General features: G+C 41.2%; 1 protein-coding gene across 4 annotated transcripts in view; it reads left to right on the top strand.

The window, feature by feature from the left end:
• The window catches only part of LOC121539402 (kinase D-interacting substrate of 220 kDa B-like), a 105,599-nt gene that overhangs the window by 52,691 nt on the left and 31,959 nt on the right, over positions 1 to 20,949 (top strand). For all 4 annotated transcript variants that reach the window (XM_041847883.2, XM_045207530.1, XM_045207528.1 and 1 more), the window contains exon 24: positions 19,324 to 19,502. In XM_041847883.2, the coding sequence (XP_041703817.2) occupies positions 19,324 to 19,502 (179 nt within the window). The remainder of the gene's footprint in view (positions 1 to 19,323; positions 19,503 to 20,949) is intronic.

The following is a 20,949-nucleotide window of genomic DNA, read 5'->3' as shown; positions in this document are numbered from 1 at the left end:
GGGTTCTCAGTGCATCGCGCAGATAGGAATAAAGAACTCTCTGGGAGGAAAAAGGTGAAGGTGTATGTTTCATGATTAGCTACTCGTGGTGTGATTGTGGTAATGTACAGGAACTCAAGTCCTTTTGTTCACCCGACCTAGTATACCTCACAATCAAATGCCGACCGCATTACCTCCCGAGAGAATTATCTTAGGTCACCGTCACAGCCGTGTATATTCCCCCTCAAGCCGATACCACAACGGCTCTCAATGTAAATGTAAGGAACTGCACTGGACTTTGTGCAAACTGGAAACCGCATATCCTGAGGCCGGGGGACTTTAATAAAGCAAATCTGAGTAAAACGCTACCAAAGTTTTATCAACACATTGCCTGCAGTACTCGCGCTTCAAAAACTCTTGACCAGTGTTTTTTTTTTTTTTTTGGGGGGGGTGGTGGATCAGCTTAATATTGCAGATAGATTGTATCTTCTATCAATGTAATTGTCTGCATCACTTCCAATCCCCCATGTTTTTTATATATATACTCCCCTTTATTACTTTTCAACCCCGCCATCCTTACCCTACTTGGAGTAAATTAGTGAACAACAATGCCCAGGCCTCTACTTCCGGTCTATACTTACTATCTACACCTTATGGACACTGTTAATTTTACAATAATTCTATTATATATATATATATATATATATATATATATATATATATATATATATATATATATATATATATATATATATATATATATATATATATATATATTTATATATATATATTTATTATTTTTTTGCTCCTGAACTACTTCTACTCTCAACCTCTCCGATCATTTTCATGATGTCCATCCGGTTTGCTTTTATATGCCATATCTTTCTAACTGTGCTCTTTCCCAAAAGCTCCCAACATACAACCTATATACAGTGGGGGAAAAAAAGTATTTAGTCAGCCACCAATTGTGCAAGTTCTCCCACTTAAAAAGATGAGAGAGGCCTGTAATTTTCATCATAGGTACACGTCAACTATGACAGACAAAATGAGATTTTTTTTCTCCAGAAAATCACATTGTAGGATTTTTAATGAATTTATTAGCAAATTATGGTGGAAAATAAGTATTTGGTCAATAACAAAAGTTTCTCAATACTTTGTTATATACCCTTTGTTGGCAATGACACAGGTCAAACGTTTTCTGTAAGTCTTCACAAGGTTTTCACACACTGTTACTGGTATTTTGGCCCATTCCTCCATGCAGATCTCCTCTAGAGCAGTGATGTTTTGGGGCTGTCACTGGGCAACACAGACTTTCAACTCCCTCCAAAGATTTTCTATGGGGTTGAGATCTGGAGACTGGCTAGGCCACTCCAGGACCTTGAAATGCTTCTTACGAAGCCACTCCTTCGTTGCCCGGGCGGTGTGTTTGGGATCATTGTCATGCTGAAAGACCCAGCCACGTTTCATCTTCAATGCCCTTGCTGATGGAAGGAGGTTTTCACTCAAAATCTCAGGATACATGGCCCCATTAATTCTTTCCTTTACACGGATCAGTCGTCCTGTTCCCTTTGCAGAAAAACAGCCCCAAAGCATGATGTTTCCACCCCCATGCTTCACAGTAGGTATGGTGTTCTTTGGATGCAACTCAGCATTCTTTGTCCTCCAAACACGACGAGTTTACCAAAAAGTTATATTTTGGTTTCATCTGACCATATGACATTCTCCCAATCCTCTTCTGGATCATCCAAATGCACTCTAGCAAACTTCAGACGGGCCTGGACATGTACTGACTTAAGCAGGGGGACACGTCTGGCACTGCAGGATTTGAGTCCCTGGCGGCGTAGTGTGTTACTGATGGTAGGCTTTATTACTTTGGTCCCAGCTCTCTGCAGGTCATTCACTAGGTCCCCCCGTGTGGTTCTTTGATTTTTGCTCAACGTTCTTGTGATCATTTTGACCCCACGGGGTGAGATCTTGCGTGGAGCCCCAGATCAAGGGAGATTATCAGTGGTCTTGTATGTCTTCCATTTTCTAATAATTGCTCCCACAGTTTTTTATTTTTTTATTTTGTATTCTTTTGTATTTTTTTTGGGGGGGAATGGATCACCTTAATATTGCAGATAGATTGTATCTTCTATCAATGTAATTGTCTGCATCACTTCCAATCCCCCATGTTTTTATTTTATTTTAATTTTTTTATATATATACTCCCCTTTATTACTTTTCAACCCCACCATCCTTTCCCTACTTGGAGTAAATTAGTGAACAACAATGCCCAGGCCTCTACTTCCGGTCTATACTTACTATCTACACCTTATGGACAGAGTTAATTTTACAATAATTCTATTTTTTTTTATTTTTTTTTATTGCTCCTGAACTTCTACTCTCAACCTCTCCGATCATTTTCATGACGTCCATCCGGTTTGCTTCTATATGCCATATCTTTCTAACTGTGCTCTTTCCCAAAAGCTCCCAACATACAACCTATATACTTATTATGGACACAGTATGCTTACATTATTAGCTATCTTTGTTATTATTTGTTGTTATTTGTTATTAGTCCCATCCTTCAACTCTATTCAATACCTCCCATCTATCTCTTAACACCATCCATATAGGATTTCTATTTGCCATATATATTTCAACCGTACTGTGATGTTTTACAAAAGTTCTGAACCTTTCTATTCTCATTGCTTCTACAGATTGTGAATTAAAAATAAACATTTTTGCTAAAAGTATTATTATATTATTGATTGATTGACTATGACTTTTCAGATCACCCAGTAATGCTATCTGCAAGGTTAGTTCCAGGTAAATATTGCAATCCTTTAGCCATTCCTGGACCTGTGTCCAAAAACAAGCTACAAATGGACAGAACCAAAACAAATTATCTAATGATTCTGTCTCTTCACAGCAAAATCTGCAGAGCTGGGAAGATTGTATCCCCCATATAAATAACATTCTATTGGTAGCAAGAATTTTATATAATAATTTAAATTGAAAGATTCTAATTTTTGAATTCGGTGTCGTTTTGCGTGTCAGTTCATAAACACTATGCCATGGGATCGGTACGTCAAAGATCTCTTCCCAACTATTTTGCAATCTATATGGGACGGCTGTCAATCCTTTGGTCCTTAAGTGAAACTGATATACTTTTTTATTTATCACAGTTTTCCTTAACCAATTATGTTCTTTAATGCAAGGCCGACAGACAAGTTCCTTACTTTCTCCCCCTTCCACTTTCCTCTTCCACTTTTGCGGTAAGGCTGCAATTATTTGGTTGTAATTTTGGGTAGAGCAGACATTTCCATATGTTTTGTCAGCTGCATGTGCGACATAACTCCACCAGTCCTACCGATGATATCATTTACGAAGATTATACCTTTTTAAACATTCTGTCAAAAAAGAAAGGTTTTTTGTCAATTAGTATATTTGAATTTAACCACAATATTTGTTGCATTATTTGTTCTGTTGTTTCTGGAGGATTAAATTGAAATTGCAACCAACTTTCTATGGCTTGTTTTAGAAATAGTGACATTTGGGAGATTATTTCCTTTTCAAATAACTGAAAGTGAGTGGTTGTAATCTGAATAAAGGGAAAAAGGCCTTTCTTGAACATTGGGTGAGACAATCTTACTAATTTGCTTGAGAACCAGTTCGGATTTAAGTATAACTTTTGTATGACTGAAGCTTTTAGTGATAGGTCTGATGCTTTAATATTTAATAATTTCTGTCCTCCGAATTCATATTCATTATATAAATATGCTCTTTTAATTTTGTCTGGCTTGCCGTTCCAAATAAAATTGAATATTTTTTTTCTCATATAATTTTAAAAACTGTTCGCTAGGCGTAGGCAAGACCATAAGCAAATAGGTAAACTGGGATAATACTAAAGAGTTAATCAGGGTGATTTTTCCACAAATTGACAGGTATTTTTCTTTCCATGGTAGTAAGATCTTATCTATTTTTGCAAACGTTCTATTAAAATTTATTGAAGTGAGATCATTTATTTCCTTTGGGATATGTATTCCGAGTATATCCACATCACCATCAGACCATTTTATTGGTAAACTACATGGTAATGTAAAAATTGTTTTTTAGTGATCCAATACGTAATATAGTACATTTGTCATAATTTGGTTGTAATCCAGAGAGGTTAGAAAATGTATCTAGATCCTCTATGAGGCTGTGGAGGGATTCTAGTTGTGGATTTAAAAGAAAACATGAATCATCAGCGTTTAATGACACCTTTTGTTTTTAAGCCCTGTATTTCTAATCCTCTGATATTATTATTGGATCTGATTTTAATAGCTAACATCTCGATGGCCACAATAAATAGATATGCCGATAGTGGACAACCTTGTTTCACTCCTCTTGACAGTTTAAAACTTTCTGAGAAATAGCCATTATTTACTATTTTACACCTAGGGTTACTATACATGATTTTGACCCATTTTATAAGAGATTCTCCAAAATTGAAATGCTCCAGGCATTTATATATAAACCCCAGTCGAACTTTATCAAATGCCTTTTCGAAGTCTGCTATGAATAGCAGGCCTGGTTTCCCATATTTTCCATAGTGTTCTATTGTTTCCAATACTTGCCTTATATTATCTCCAATGTATCTTCCATGTAAAAAACCTGTCTGATTAGAATGAATAATATCCGACAATACCTTTTTAATTCTATGCGCTATACATTTTGCTAGGATTTTTGCATCACAACACTGAAGTGTAAGGGGCCTCCAATTTTGTAAATGGACTGGATCTTTATATTTTCCACTTGTATTCTGTTTCAGTAATAATGAGATCAGACCTTCTTCTTGAGTGTCAGATAATCTACCATTTACATAGGAGTGGTTAAAACATGCTAATAACGGTCCTCTTAGTATATCAAAAAAGGTTTGTATACCTCGACTGGTATGCCATCCAACCCTGGAGTTTTCCCAGACTTAAAGTCTTTAATTGCATCCAGAAGTTCCTCCTCTGTAATTTCACCTTCACATTAGTCTTTCTGTGTGGCTGTTAATTTGACAGTATCAATAGAAAAAAAAACTCTACAATTAGCTTCAGTTAGAGGAGATGGAGGCGACTGAAAAGAAAACATATGCTTAAAGTACTTTTGTTTCTTCCTTCAAAATATCATTTGGTGAATTATGGGTGACTCCGTCAATTGTAACCAGTTTCATTAAGTTCTTTTTGGTAGCATTCCTATGTTGAAGATTAAAAAAGAATTTTGTGCATTTTTCCCCATATTCCATCCAGTTTGCTTTATTTTTATAATATATTACACTTGATCTTTCTTGAATAAGTTTCTCCATTTCTTTTTGTTTTTCCTCTAATTTATTCTGAGCCTCTATGTTACAGTTTTTGCTCCCACAGTTGATTTCTTCAAACCAAGCTGCTTACCTATTGCAGATTCAGTCTTCCCAGCCTGGTGCAGGTCTACAATTTTGTTTCTGGTGTCCTTTGACAGCTCTTTGGTCTTGGCCATAGTGGAGTTTGGAGTGTGACTGTTTGAGGTTGTGGACAGGTGTCTTTTATACTGATAACAAGTTCAAACAGGTGCCATTAATACAGGTAATGAGTGGAGGACAGAGGAGCCTCTTAAAGAAGAAGTTACAGGTCTGTGAGAGCCAGAAATCTTGCTTGTTTGTAGGTGACCAAATACTTATTTTCCACCATAATTTGCAAATAAATTCATAAAAAATCCTACAATGTGATTTTCTGGATTTTTTTTCCTCAATTTGTCTGTCATAGTTGACGTGTACCTATGATGAAAATTACAGGCCTCTCTCATCTTTTTAAGTGGGAGAACTTGCACAATTGGTGGCTGACTAAATACTTTTTTTCCCCATATCCTCGCCCACGAGGAAATTCAGTAAGAGTAATGTATATGCCTATTATATGATGGTCCGACCGCATTCTGTCCCCTATCAACACTTTTTTTTACTTTTGGTGCCAACGAGAATGAGATAAGAAAGTCAAGACGACTAGCTTGATTCAGTCTCCGCCATGTATATCTCACTAGATAAGTATATTTAAGCCTCCATATATCTACTAGTTCTAATGTATCCATGACATTCACAATTTCCTTAAGAGCATGTGGGTGATTGTTTGTGGTGTGATTTCCTTTACGGTCCATTGAGCTATTTAAAACCGTATTATAATCTCACACCATAATAATATTGTCTAGAATTGCTTGCAGGGTTGATAATGTATTATATATATTGTCAAAGAATTGTGGATCATCATTATTTGGTCCGTAAAGGTTAATGAGCCATATCTGTTTATGGTCCAATAACATATTTAAAATAATCCATCTACCTTGCGTATCTATTTGGACAATTTGCACATTCGGATCGAAATTACTATTAATTAATATCATCACCCCTTTTGAATTTCTTTGCCCATGGGAGAAGTATATTTACCCAACCCCCCCCCCTCCCATTCTTTTTTCCACGCTACTTCATCTCGAATTGTTGAATGAGTTTCCTGTATACAATAGATATTATATTCCTTCTCTTTGAGCCATGTAAATGTTGTTCTTCTTTTGTTATTATCAGCTAAGCCATTACAATTATAACTGGCTATACTTATTTCACCATACACCATAATGAGATACAAGTTTCAAGTCTATTTATCATTATATATGTTTGTAAATTTACCAATAAAAATACCGTAATGATTGAGTGTCCATATAGCTGTACCGTGATATTTGCATTGCTACGGAGTAACCCTTCAATTGTTCTCCACTAATTCCCCCGCTAAAGCCCCTCCCCATCCCAAGTTGAGCCGTCATCCCAGTGATCAGCATCCCACCCACGTCCCTCCGGATCCCTAAGGCCCCGAGAGGCCAGGACCCATCCATCGAAAACAGCACACAGTGCCACCCACAAAACAGAAGCAGATTAACCGCCAAAAGCATTTCCAATGCTTTCACCTCTATATATATCTATATAACTATTTTTAAAAAATTATGCATATCCTATTTTCCATCATTATCAATTAATATGCGTAATAATGTCGGCAGTTCACGCTAGGATTCTAACATATAACCCGGATTGCCATTGTATTACATTTAATTCATTGACAAGCAATTATTATCCTAGCAAATAATTCCTGTGGTCCATCCCATAGCCCCTCCCCCCCAACATCCACACCCCCCCACAACAGATGCCAGACAAGCACACACGCACATACTCACATACTCCAACACACTCAACCCCCCTCCTCCACAATCCACCATAAAATCAGATACTCAACGGCTGTTATATCCCAGAGCCCAACTCGAGAAATAACCTGATTTACGAGTGCACATACAGTTAAAGCTGATTGAGAAAGCATGCAGATTGATCAGAAATTGATAACAATGTGAGATTTGATTAATCTACGTCAAGTCCTAGGTGATGGAGATCAGAGCCACCCTCTTCACATGAGACACAAACACTCTGATCCCCTGTTGTAACCATTTTCCCAAGCATCTCCGTGCGGTCAGACCGTTGATTATTTTGTGCCACCTGGGCCACAATGATAAACCCCCTCTCTGATTGTCCGAGTGTGACCCCCTCCCCATGGGTTACTGCAGCCAGTGTTGCCAGCACTGCCACTACCTGGGTGGGCGTACCCCACCGGAATCCCCACCCGCGTAGGTAAAAGGTCGTCAAGGTTCTCATTAGCAGCTTTGAGAATTTCCTTGTATATTATGCTCTCCCATCAGGGGGCTCTGGCTTTGTAGGACCAACCCTGCCAGGCAGGCTCAGAATCTTGAGGGGGCGGTGCTGCTCAAGTAGGTCTCTGACCGCATTTATTTCTCTGTTTAAGCTGCATACTCACAGCAGGTCCATAAAAGAGATGGGAACTTCTCTTTGGTGTATGGGTCGCTCAGGTGGGTGTCCAGGATATAGGGTTAGGGATCTTTCCATCATGATAGGACAATGAAAAATTAGATTAGATGTATACTATATTTAAAAATGTATATCCCTCATCTACACAAAATTGAAAGCTCTCTCTCACTACCCCTGCTCATAGACCCCCGGTCGGCTCTGGGATATGCAACCATTTCCCCTCTCACTCACTTAATGCCGCACCTTTTCAAACACAAAAATGCACACCACATGGTTGACTGCGGAAGAAATGGGCCGAGCGTGCAAACGCACCTGCATCCACATCTGCCGCAAGGGGGAAAGGACGACAGAGAGAACACAGGACCAACCACAACAACCATCCGCCAAAACAACAACCTCCCGCCAAAAAAGCCATGTTCTAATTATTTGTATTTAAAGATGTATTATTCTGCTTGTTATGTCGTTTTATCCTTTTATAAAATACTAACTATAAATGTTCTTTAATATTACAATCCCTATCATTGCTAGTATCGGGTGCTCCAATATTCGACTCCTCTATTACAACTTTTAGAATAGCCATGGAGTATTCTTTGTGTCTCTGAACATTTGGTTGTCAATATATAGTTTATCCACCATGAGTGCAACACGTTTCCCTTTTAATCTGTTTTCCTTGAAGATTGGATACAGAACTTTGCGCCTTTCTACAATCTCCCTCGGGAACTGATCATTCATGCCTATTTTCGTGCCAGCAAGTCTTTTTCCTAGGCTTTTCACCATAGCTTTATCTTTAAAAAAAGCAAATTTGGCAACGATTGGGCGCTCATATTTCTGTCCTCTTTTTCCGAAACGGTGTACACGTTCGAGTTGGATTTTATCGACAGCCTCGAGTGGGATTTGTAGCGCTGTATGCAGGAAGTCCTTCATAATATTCTCTGTTATTTCTCCCTCCTTTTCCTGAATACCCGTAAGTACTAGATTTTCTCTCATCGATCTAGTTTGGATGTCTAGTAAGGCTTCTCTCAGAAGGTTGTTCTCCTTTTTTAGTTCCCTAACGTCCGTTTCCATCTTAGAGACTGTCACTTTTAATTTTTTGGTTTCTTTCTCCATTACAAAGCTTTTTCGTCACTCATTTGAAGACTCGCTTTCAACTCTTTTACGTCTTTACTGACCAATTCTAGTATGCCCAATTTGTAATTTATCGACTTCAACAGGTCGCTTTCCACACTTACCATACCCAGTGGTGAAAAGCATATATCATCTGTATCAGTCGATGAGTCGCGTTTCCTTTTAGGGATCGGCTCTCCACGCTTATCTTCAGTCATGTTTGGGTGTTGCGTGTTGTTGTAATATTTGTTGATATATTTCTCTAGCCTTATGATCTGTTTTGTGTTATTATCCAGATTGAATTATATTAACTGCGAATATATGAAATGCTAATATTTAGTCTAACTTACTGATTTTGAATATTATGTTTTTATCTTGAGGTGTTTTGTACCGCTTTCTATTCAATACGCCATCTTGTCTACGCGTGCCCCGCCCCCTCTCTTTAACTCTTGACCATTGTTACTCTCCATTCCGTGATGGCTACAAGGCCCTCCCCCCACCCTCCCTTCGACAAATCAGATCACAACTCCATTCTGCTCCTCCCTTCATATAGGCAGAAACTTAAACAGGAAGTACCCATGCTAACATCTATTCAATGCTGATCTGACCAAACGGAATCCATGCTTCAAGATTGTTTTGATCACGCGGACTGGGATATGTTCCGGGTTGCCTCTGAGAATAACATTGACGTATACACTGACACGGTGACTGAGTTCATCAGGAAGTGTATAGGGGATGTTGTTCCCACTGTGACTATTAAAACCTATCAAAACCAAAAACCGTGAATAGATGGCAGCATACGCGTTTAACCACAGCAAGCTGACTGGGAATATGGTTGAATACAAATAGTCCAGTTATGCCCTCCGTAAGGCAATCAAACAGGCAAACCGTCAGCACAGAGACAAAGTGGAGTCGCAATTCAACGGCTCAGACATGAGACATACAGTATGTGGCAGGGACTCCAGATAATCACGGATTATAAAGGGAAAACCAGCCATGTCGCGGACACCGACGTCTTGCTCCCCCCAGATAAGCTAAACACCTTCGCCCGCATTGAGGATAACACAGTGCTGCTGACGTGGGCTGTTCCCGAGGACTGTGAGCTCTCGTTTTTCGTGGCCGACATGAGTAAGACATTTAAGCGTGTTAACCCTCGCAAGGCTGCAGGCCCAGACGGCATCCCTAGCTGTGTCCTCAGAGCATGCGCAGACCAGCTGGCTGGAGTGTTTACAGATATATTAAATCTCTCCCTATCCCAGTCTGATGTCCCCACTTGCTTCAAGGTGTCCACCATTGTTCCTGTACCCAAGAAAGCGAAGGTAACTGAACTAAATGACTATCGCTCCGTAGCACTCACTTCTGTCATCATGAAGTGCTTTGAGAGGGTAGTTAAGGATCATATCACCTCCACCTTACCTGACGTCCAAGACCCACTGCAATTTGCATACCGCACCAATAGAGCCACGGATTATGCAATTGCCATCACACTGCCCTATCCCATCTGGACAAGAGAAATACCTATGGAAGAATGCTGTGCTGTTCATTGACTACAGTCGTGGTCAAAAGTTTTGATAATGACACAAGTATTGGTCTTCACAAAGTTTGCTGCTTCAGTGTTTTTAGATATTTTTGTCAGATGTTACTATGGTATACTGAAGTATAATTACAAGCATTCCATAAGTGTCAAAGGCTTTTATTGACAATTATATTAAGTTAATGCAAGAGTCAATATTTGCAGTGTTGACCCTTCTTTTTCAAGACCTCTGCAATCCGCCCTGGCATGCTGTCAATTAACTTCTGGGCCACATCCTGACTGATGGCAGCCCATTCTTGCATAATCAATGCTTGGAGTTTGTCAGAATTTGTGGGTTTTTGTTTGTCCACCCGCCTCTTGAGGATTGACCACAAGTTCTCAATGGGATTAAGGTCTGGGGAGTTTCCTGGCCATGGACCCAAAATGTCGATGTTTTGTTCCCCGAGCCACTTAGTTATCACTTTTGCCTTATGGCAAGGTGCTCCATCATGCTGGAAAAGGCATTGTTCGTCACCAAACTGTTCTTGGATGGTTGGGAGAAATTGTTGGTCTGCGTCTTTGAGCACACAAATAAACAGATTTTTTTTTACTTGGTCTGTAACACAATGGGCCAAATAGGTGGCTGTAAATTGTATTGTGTTGTAAGATGCAAGAAACCACTTTACAAAATAAAATTATTTATTATTACCATACAGAGAATTAGACAGTGTAGGCAACCCCTCTGCCTATTGGCTTATTTGCATATTCAAGCTTGTATCAAAATACAACACTGGCCTTTTAATTAAGACACAAGCTTTTTACTTGACTGGCTTTTCAAAGGCAGCTTGAAATGTAGCCTACACCAAGGCATTGTTCGTCACCAAACTGTTCTTGGATGGTTGGGAGAAGTTGCTCTCGGAGGATGTGTTGGTACCATTCTTTATTCATGGCTGTGTTCTTAGGCAAAATTGTGAGTGAGCTCACTCCCTTGGCTGAGAAGCAACCCCACACATGAATGGTCTCAGGATGCTTTACTGTTGGCATGACACAGGACTGATGGTAGCGCTCAACTTTTCCGGACAAGCTTTTTTCCAGATGCCCCAAACAATCGGAAAGGGGATTCATCAGAGAAAATGACTTTACCCCAGTCCTCAGCAGTCCAATCCCTGTACCTTTTGCAGAATATCAGTCTGTCCCTGATGTTTTTCCTGGAGAGAAGTGGCTTCCTTGCTGCCCTTCTTGACACCAGGCCATCCTCCAAAAGTCTTCGCCTCACAGTGCGTGCAGATTCACTCATACCTGCCTGCTGCCATTCCTGAGCAAGCTCTGCACTGGTGGTGCCCCGATCCCGCAGCTGAATCAACTTTAGGAGACGGTCCTGGAGCTTGCTGGACTTTCTTGGGCGCCCTGAAGCCTTCTTCACAACAATTGAACCTCTCTCCTTGAAGTTCTCGATGATCCGATAAATTGTTGATTTAGGTGCAATCTTACTAGCAGCAATATCCTTGCCTGTGAAGCCCCTTTTGTGCAGGTAACCATGGTTAACAGAGGAAGAACAATGACTTCAAGCACCACCCTCCTTTTAAAGCTTCCAGTCTGTTATTCTAACTCAATCAGCATGACAGAGTGATCTCCAGCCTTGTCCACGTCAACACTCACCTGTGTTAACAAGAGAATCACTGTCATGATGTCAGCTGGTCCTTTTGTGGCAGGGCTGAAATGCAGTGGAAATGTTTTTTGGGGATTAAGTTCATTTTCATGGCAAAGAGGGACTTTGCAATTAATTGCAATTCATCTGATCACTCTTCATAACATTCTGGAGTATATGCAAATTGCCATCATAAAAACTGAGGCAGCAGACTTTGTGAAAATTAATATTTGTGTCATTCTCAAAACTTTTGACCACGACTGTACAGCTCAGCCTTTAACACCATAGTACCCTCCAAGCTCATCATTCAGCTCGGGGCCCGGCGTCTAAACCCTGCACTGTGCAACTGGGTCCTGGACTTCCTGACGGGCCACCCCCAGGTGGTGAAGGTAGGCATCCCACAAGGGTGCGTGCTCAGCCCCCTCCTGTACTCCCTGTTCACCTATGACTCCAACTCAATCATCAAGTTTTCAGACAACACAACAGTGGTAGGCCTGATTACCAACAACGACGAGACAGCCCACAGGGAGGAGGTGAATGCCCTGGCAGAGTGGTGCCAGGAGACAGCAGAGGAAGCACGCCCCCATCTACATAGACTGGGCCGTAGTGGAGAAGGTGAAAAGCAGAAGGCAGAAGAATTTCGGCTTGGCCCCTAAGACCCTCACAAACTTTTACAGTTGCACCATTGAGAGCATCCTGTCGGGCAGTATCACCGCCTGGTACGGCAACTGCACCGTCCGCAACCGCAGGGCTCTCCAGAGGGTGGTGCGGTCTTCCCAACACATCACTGGGGGCACACTGTCTGCCCTCCAGGACATCTACAGCACCCGGTGTTACAGGAAGGCCAAGAAGATCATCAAGGATCTCAGCCACCCCAGCCACAGCCTGTTCACCCTGCTATCATCCAGAAGTCGAGGACAAAGCTTGGACCGAGACACTGAAAAACAGCTCCTATCTCAAGGCCATCAGACTACCATCACTAGCTGGCATCCACCTAGTACCCTGCCCTGAACTTAGTCACTGTCACTAGCTGGCTACCACCCGGTTACTCATCCCTGCACTTTAGAGGCTGCTGCCCTATGTTCATAGACATGGAACACTGGTCACTTTAATAATGTTTACATACTGTTTTACTAATTTCATATGTATATACTGTATTCTAGTCAAAGCCTATTCTATTCAACTATTTATGTACATACAGTTGAAGTTGGAAGTTTACATACACCTTAGCCAAATATATTTAAACTCAGTTTTTCACAATTCCTGACAATCAATCCTAGTAAAAATAGGTCCGTTAGGATCACCACTTTATTTTAAGAATGTGAAATGTCAGAATAATAGTAGAGAGAATGATTTATTTCAGCTTGTATTTCTTTCATCACATTCCAAGTGGGTCAGAAGTTTACATACACTCAATTAGTATTTGGTAGCATTGCCTTTAAATTATTTAACTTGGGTCAAACGTTTTGGGTAACCTTCCACAAGCTTCCCACAATAAGTTGGCTGAATTTTGGCCCATTCCTCCTGACAGAGCTGATGTAACTGAGTCAGGTTTGTAGGCCTCCTTGCTCGCACATGCTTTTTCAGTTCAGCCCACAAATGTTCTATAGGATTGAGGTCAGGACTTTGTGATGGCCACTCCAATACCTCGACTTTGTTGTACTTAAGCCATTTTTAGTATGCTTGGGGTCATTGTCCATTTGGAAGACCCATTTGCGACCAAGCTTTAACTTCCTGACTGATGTCTTGAGATGTTGCTTCAATATATCCACATAATTTTCCTTCCTCATGATGCCATCTATTTTGTGAAGTGCACCAGTCCCTCCTGCAGCAAAGCACCCCCACAGCATGATGCTGCCACCCCCGTGCTTCACGGTTGGGATGGTGTTCTTCGGCTTGCAAACATCCCACTTTTTCCTCCAAACATAACAATGGTCATTATGGCCAAACAGGTCTATTTTTGTTTCATCAGACCAGAGGACATTTGTCCAAAAAGTATGATCTTTGTCCCCATGTGCAGTTGCAAACCGTAGTCTGGCTTTTTTATGGCGGTTTTGGAGCAGTGGCTCCTTCCTTGCTGAGCGGCCTTTCAGGTTATGTCGATATAGGACTCGTTTTACTGTGGATATAGATACTTTTGTACCCATTTCCTCCAATATCTTCACAAGGTCCTTTGCTGTTGTTCTGGGAATGATTTGCACTTTTCGCACCAAAGTACGTTCATCTCTAGGAGACAGAATGCGTCTCATTCCTGAGCGGTATGACAGCTGCGTGGTCCCATGGATTTTATACTTGCGTACTATTGTTTGTACAGATGAACGTGGTACCTTCAGGCGTTTGGAAATTGCTCCCAAGGATGAACCAGACTTGTGGAGGTCTACCATTTTTTTCTGAGGTCTTAGCTGATTTCTTTTGATTTTCCCATGATGTCAAGCAAAGAGGCATTGATTTTGAAGGTAGGCCTTGAAATGCATCCACAGGTACACCTCCAATTGACTCAAATTATGTCAATTAGCCTATCAGAAGCTTCTAAAGCCATGACATCATTTTCTGGAATTTTCCAAGCTGTTTAAATGCACAGTCAACTTATTGTATGTAAACTTCTGACCCACTGGAATTGTGATACAGTGAATTATAAGTTAAATAATCTGTCTGTAAACAATTGTTGGAAAAATTACTTGTGTCATACACAAAGTAGATGTCCTAACCAACTTGCCAAAACTATAGTTTGTTAACAAGACATTTGTGGAGTGGTTGAAAAACTACTTTTAATGACTCCAACCTAAGTGTATGTAAACTTCTGACTTCAACTGTATACTATTTTATCCTACATATTCCACAGATAGAATATATAGTATATCTGCATACTGTCCATAATGTCTATACATCCCAGCACATACAGTGCATTCGGAAAGTATTCAGACCCCTTGACTTTTTCCACATTTTGTTACGTTACAGCCTTATTCTAAAATATATGTTTTCCTCATCAATCTGCACACAATACCCCATAATGACAAAGTGAAAACAGGTTGATGAGGTACAGAGATGAGGTAGTCATTAGAAAATCATGTTAAACACTGTTATTGAAAAACCGAAAGGAAAACGCTGCACACTGCTGGTCATGCTCCCAGGTGATATTTATTTATAACAACATTATAAATAAGGGTTGAAACGTTGTTATAAATAAATATCACCTGGGAGCATGAATTTTCCTACAACTCCAGCACCTGCGGAAAATACATGGATGTGCGTATATTCTTAAGCTTTTAAATGCTGTTATTGCACACAGAGTGAGTCCATGTAATTTATTACAGTATGTGATTTGTTAAGCAAATTTTTACTCCTGAACTTATTTAGGCTTGCAATAACAAAGGGGTTGAATACTTATTGACTCAAGACATTTCAGAATTTTTATTTTGATAATTTTTTTAAAAGAATATCTAAAAACATTATGTGGGGTGTTGTGTGTAGGCCAGTGACACAAAATCCCAACTTAATCAATTTTAAATTGTAATACAACAGAATGTTTAAAAAGTAGAGGGGTGTGAATACTTTCTGAAGGCACTGTATATACACAATAAAGGGAACACTTAAACAACACAATGTAACTCCAAGTCAATCACACTTCTGTGAAATCAAACTGTCCACTTAGGAAGCAACACTGATTGACAATACATTTCACATGCTGTTGTGCAAATGGAATAGACAACAGGTGGAAATTATAGGCAATTGGCAAGATACCCCCCCAATAAAGGACTGGTTTTGCAGGTGGTGACCACAGACCACTTCTCAGTTCCTATGCTTCCTGGCTGATGTTTTGGTCACTTTTGAATGCTGGCGGTGCTTTCACTCTAGTGGTAGCATGAGACGGAGTCTACAACCCACACAAGTGGCTCAGGTAGTGCAGCTCATCCAGGATGGCACATCAATGCGAGCTGTGGCAAGAAGGTTTGCTGTGTCTGTCAGCGTAGTGTCCAGAGCATGGAGGCGCTACCAGGAGACAGGCCAGTACATCAGGAGACGTGGAGGAGGCCGTAGGAGGGCAACAACCCAGCAGCAGGACTGCTACCTCCGCCTTTGTGCAAGGAGGAGCAGGAGGAGCACTGCCAGAGCCCCTGCAAAATGACCTCCAGCAGGCCACAAATGTGCATGTGTCTGCTCAAACGGTCAGAAACAGACTCCATGAGGGTGGTATGAGGGCCCGACGTCCACAGGTGGGGGTTGTGCTTACAGCCCAACACCGTGCAGGACGTTTGGCATTTGCCAGAGAACACCAAGATTGGCAAATTCGCCACTGGCGCCCTGTGCTCTTCACAGATGAAAGCAGGTTCACACTGAGCACATGTGACAGAGTCTGGAGACGCCGTGGAGAACGTTCTGCTGCCTGCAACATCCTCCAGCATGACCGGTTTGGCGGTGGGTCAGTCATGGTGTGGGGTGGCATTTCTTTGGGGGGCCGCACAGCCCTCCATGTGCTCGCCAGAGGTAGCCTGACTGCCATTAGGTACCGAGATGAGATCCTCAGACCCCTTGTGAGACCATATGCTGGTGCGGTTGGCCCTGGGTTCCTCCTAATGCAAGACAATGCTAGACCTCATGTGGCTGGAGTGTGTCAGCAGTTCCTGCAAGAGGAAGGCATTGATGCTATGGACTGGCCCGCCCGTTCCCCAGACCTGAATCCAATTGAGCACATCTGGGACATCATGTCTTGCTCCATCCACCAACACCACGTTGCACCACAGACTGTCCAGGAGTTGGCGGATGCTTTAGTCCAGGTCTGGGAGGAGATCCCTCAGGAGACCATCCGCCACCTCATCAGGAGCATGCCCAGGCGTTGTAGGGAGGTCATACAGGCACGTGGAGGCCACACACACTACTGAGCCTCATTTTGACTTGTTTTAAGGACATTACATCAAAGTTGGATCAGCCTGTAGTGTGGTTTTCCACTTTAATTTTGAGGGTGACTCCAAATCCAGACCTCCATGGGTTGATAAATTTGATTTCCATTGATTAATTTTTGTGTGATTTTTGTTGTCAGCACATTCAACTATGTAAATAAAAAAGTATTTAATAAGATTATTTCATTCATTCAGATCTAGGATGTGTTATTTTAGTGTTCCCTTTATTTTTTTGAGCAGTGTACTTTGTATCCCTCATTTACTCAAGAGTTTCCTTTATTTTGGAAGTTACCTGTATATTGTAATGATCATTTCATTGACACAGAAAGGAACCACACTAATAACAGTCTGTGTAGACTTGTTCAGACTATTCTGACCCCTTTTCACCCAGGTTGATCGAGGTCAAGTGTGGAGCAGCACAGCTAACCAAAACACTGGTCTCCGCTACTGAGGTCACTGAGTCAGGTGCTTGTAGATTATGGATTGCGTGTCAGTAGGTGCAGAGACCACTGATTCTGTTACAGCATTTAGCCTACTATACATCTGGTTGCGTGTGTGTGTTCCTGCCTGTGTGTATGCACTGTGTGTGTAAAACAACGATGCCTCGGAAGGTCTTAACCCCAGTCTGTTTACCCAGCAGATCTCAGCTCAGTTGGCCATTAAGGTATCTGATCTTCAATTGTGTAAAGATTTCTCCTCCGCAAATTGAGCAAATTCGTCCTGTAGAAATGTGATTAGCTAACAGCAGTAAGGCTGTGCCCAGGCCAGGCAGTGAGCTCACTCACCCTTGGTTAGCTTAGCACAATGGTGCGTGCGGTAAGGGGCTAATCAACCAGCTGAGACACCAACCTCTGTTCCTCCCCAAAAACGGATCAGGCAATGGGAAATACCCTCCAAACCCCAGCTTTCCCACAACGTAAAACACACAGACAGAGACAGAAATATGCAGGGAGAGGGAAAAACAATAAGGAAGGTCTGTGTTCTGGTCATTCATCTGATAAGGCCAACGCCCACACGGATGATGAATGGCCTTAGACATAAATCTCACTGCGGTTCATATTTTCATGTCTGAATTATATGATTATGGGGGTTAAATGGATCAACAGATTACCAGTGATGTATGTTGTTAGTGTTTGCGTCCTGTCAGTTTTTCCTACCAAATCAAGTCACATAAATGTTTGATGTTTTACCCTTTCTTGTTTTTTGTGACATCCATCCACACACTCTATAACATAATATTTGAATTTGTTTTCATAAAAGGGTAGACATGCAGAGTCCCTCATGCATAATGATATGTACTTTTCCGAATTTGTCCTAATAAAATATTTCCATGCTGCCTTAGAATGCTTCAGGGTAGAACGACAACCCCCTCTCATTAAAGCCACGAAGTTCAAGGCAGACTGCTGTACTGCAGGCATTATTTGCAGAAAACAGGATTCCCCATTATAGTGAAGGGTCAATCTTTATGTAAATATTTTTAAAAATTGAAGACAATCATGGAACCAATAATTGCTTCTATTACACCAGATATATGTCCTGATTATTTTAAAATTGCACACAGAAGAAGTTATAGGGATAATTTAGTAGCTAATGGCAGCCTGCAGTACCCCGGTTTACCTTCAATGTGAGCTACTCAGAGGGGGCAGCACTGAGCTAGTCTGCAACGTCACTTCCTGGATTAGCTCAATCTGCGCATGATATGTCTACATAAATCTCCCACATAAGACGCCATCTTAATCGACTTCCTTGGCTTCAAATGCGCTATTGAGTTTTCAAATAAGAATGAATGGTGTCACGTGAACGATGATGTGCTGTTTTTATGCCGTGCTTGAATAACTTTTCTAACAAGAAAGGCAGAAATGGTTAAATGTATCTGATACCATTTTCTGGTGGTTGGGGGAAGAACTTCACAAAGCAGTTGGTTCACCGACTGTACATCTATATGTAATGGATGGACATGCATTGTTTGTAAGATAACGTTCAATGACATCTCCATAAATATATATATTTACTTAGAGGCTACAGACAAAGCTCAAACATCCTTGTTTGCAGAAGGCTCCCATTTGAACACAGCTTGTAAATGAGTCTGAGCAGCAAACCTCTGATATTCATCCCCTTATGTTTCCTCTGCAGTCAGATCCAGATAACAAACTGGAGCTATCAGTCACCAACTAAATGGATTTATCTCTCTCCTTTCATGACGCCAGAACAGCAAGATTAGCGGTGACCGTTGCATGGCCCCTACTAGAGATAGACAAGCTATCTCAGTGTCATCTTCAACATATTTAACATACTTCCCTCCTATTTCCTCTTTCTTGCGTTTCCTCTCCTCTAGAATCTCCAAAAACATCCCCACCACCAAAGATGTGGAGCCCCTGTTGGAGATCGACGGGGACATCCGCAGCTTCGAGGTGTTCCTGTCCTCGCGGACGCCCGTCCTCACGGCTCGCGACGTGGAGATGTTCCTCCCCTGCACCGTCAACCTGGACCCCAAACTCCGCGAGATCATTGCAGGTCCTTATATTTACACACAAGTACCACTTTTCACTATTATAATGGTCATTACACTCAGTTAGTTCAAAGACCTATAGGCCCGTATTCATAAATCATCTCATAGTAGGAGTGCTGACCCAGGATCAATCCCCACTTGTCCGTGTAATCTTATTCATTATGATCTAAAAGGAAAACCTTATCCAATGTCACCACTCCTACTGTGAGACTATTTTTGGATACATGCCATGATCCAAAATTAATGTTAGTTTTCTGTCATGAAATTAAATCAATCAATCAAATTGTATTTGTCACAAGCGCAGAATACAACTGGTGTAGACTTTACTGTGAAATGCTTGCTTACGAGCCCTTTCCAACGATGAAGAGTTTAAAAAATCGAATAGTAACACAAGGAATTATATAAAATACACAAGAATGGAGCTCTATACAGCTAGTGCTAGTACCAGTACCAGATCAATGTGCAGAGGTACTTGAGGTAGATATGTACATGAATGCAGGGTAAAGTGACTAGGCATCAGGACATATAATAATAAGAGTAAAATAAAGAACAGAGTAGCAGCAGCAAATGATGAGTGTAAAATTGCATGTGTGTGTATGTATGTATGTTTGTGTTGTTTTGCTATGCGTGTGTGTGTTATGTGTGTGTGTCCATATGTAGTGTATGTGAGTGTGTGTGTGTATATGGTGTGTGTATATATAGTCTAGTGAGTGTGTGTAGGGTCAATGCAAGATAGTCAGTGCAAATAGTTTGGGTAACATTCATTGACTATTTCTCAGTCTGGCTATTTAGCAGTCTTATGGTTTTGGGGGTAGAAGCTGTCTCGGAGCCTGTTGGTCCGATAACCGATGCTCCGGTACTGTTAGCCAGACAGTAGCAGAGTGAAAAGTCTATGGCTTGGGCAGCTGTCTTTGGCAATATTTCGCGCCTTCCTCTGATAGAGGTCCTGAATGGCAGGGAGCTCGGCCCCAGTGATGTACTGGGCTGTCTGCACCACCCTATATAGCTCTTTACGATCAGGGGCTGTGCATTTGCCATACCAAGCGGTGATGCAGCCAGTCAAGATGCTCTCGATGGTGCAGCTGTAGATCCTTTTGAGGATGTGAGGGCCCATGCCAAATCTTTTCAGCCTCCTGTTGTTGTGTGTGTGGGTCATGTTAAGTTCTTTTCTTAATTTTGTATATATTTTCCTTTATTATTTCCCACTAACCCTACCACCCCTCCCCTAATTGGAGTAAGCTAATGAACAACAACACTTAGGCTTCTACTTCCAGCTTATACATACTATATACAGTGAGGGGAAAAAAGTATTTGATCCCCTGCTGATTTTGTGCGTTTGCCCACTGACAAAGAAATGATCAGTCTATCATTTTAATGGTAGGTTTATTTGAACAGTGAGAGACAGAATAACAACAACAAAAAAATCAGAAAAACACATGTCAAAAATGTTAT

The sequence above is a fragment of the Coregonus clupeaformis genome, chromosome 25, assembly GCF_020615455.1.
Source record: "Coregonus clupeaformis isolate EN_2021a chromosome 25, ASM2061545v1, whole genome shotgun sequence".
In the NCBI taxonomy this organism is placed as follows: Eukaryota; Metazoa; Chordata; class Actinopteri; order Salmoniformes; family Salmonidae; genus Coregonus; species Coregonus clupeaformis.
Note: the sequence above shows the minus strand (reverse complement) of the source record. Positions and strands in the feature narration are given on the sequence as shown.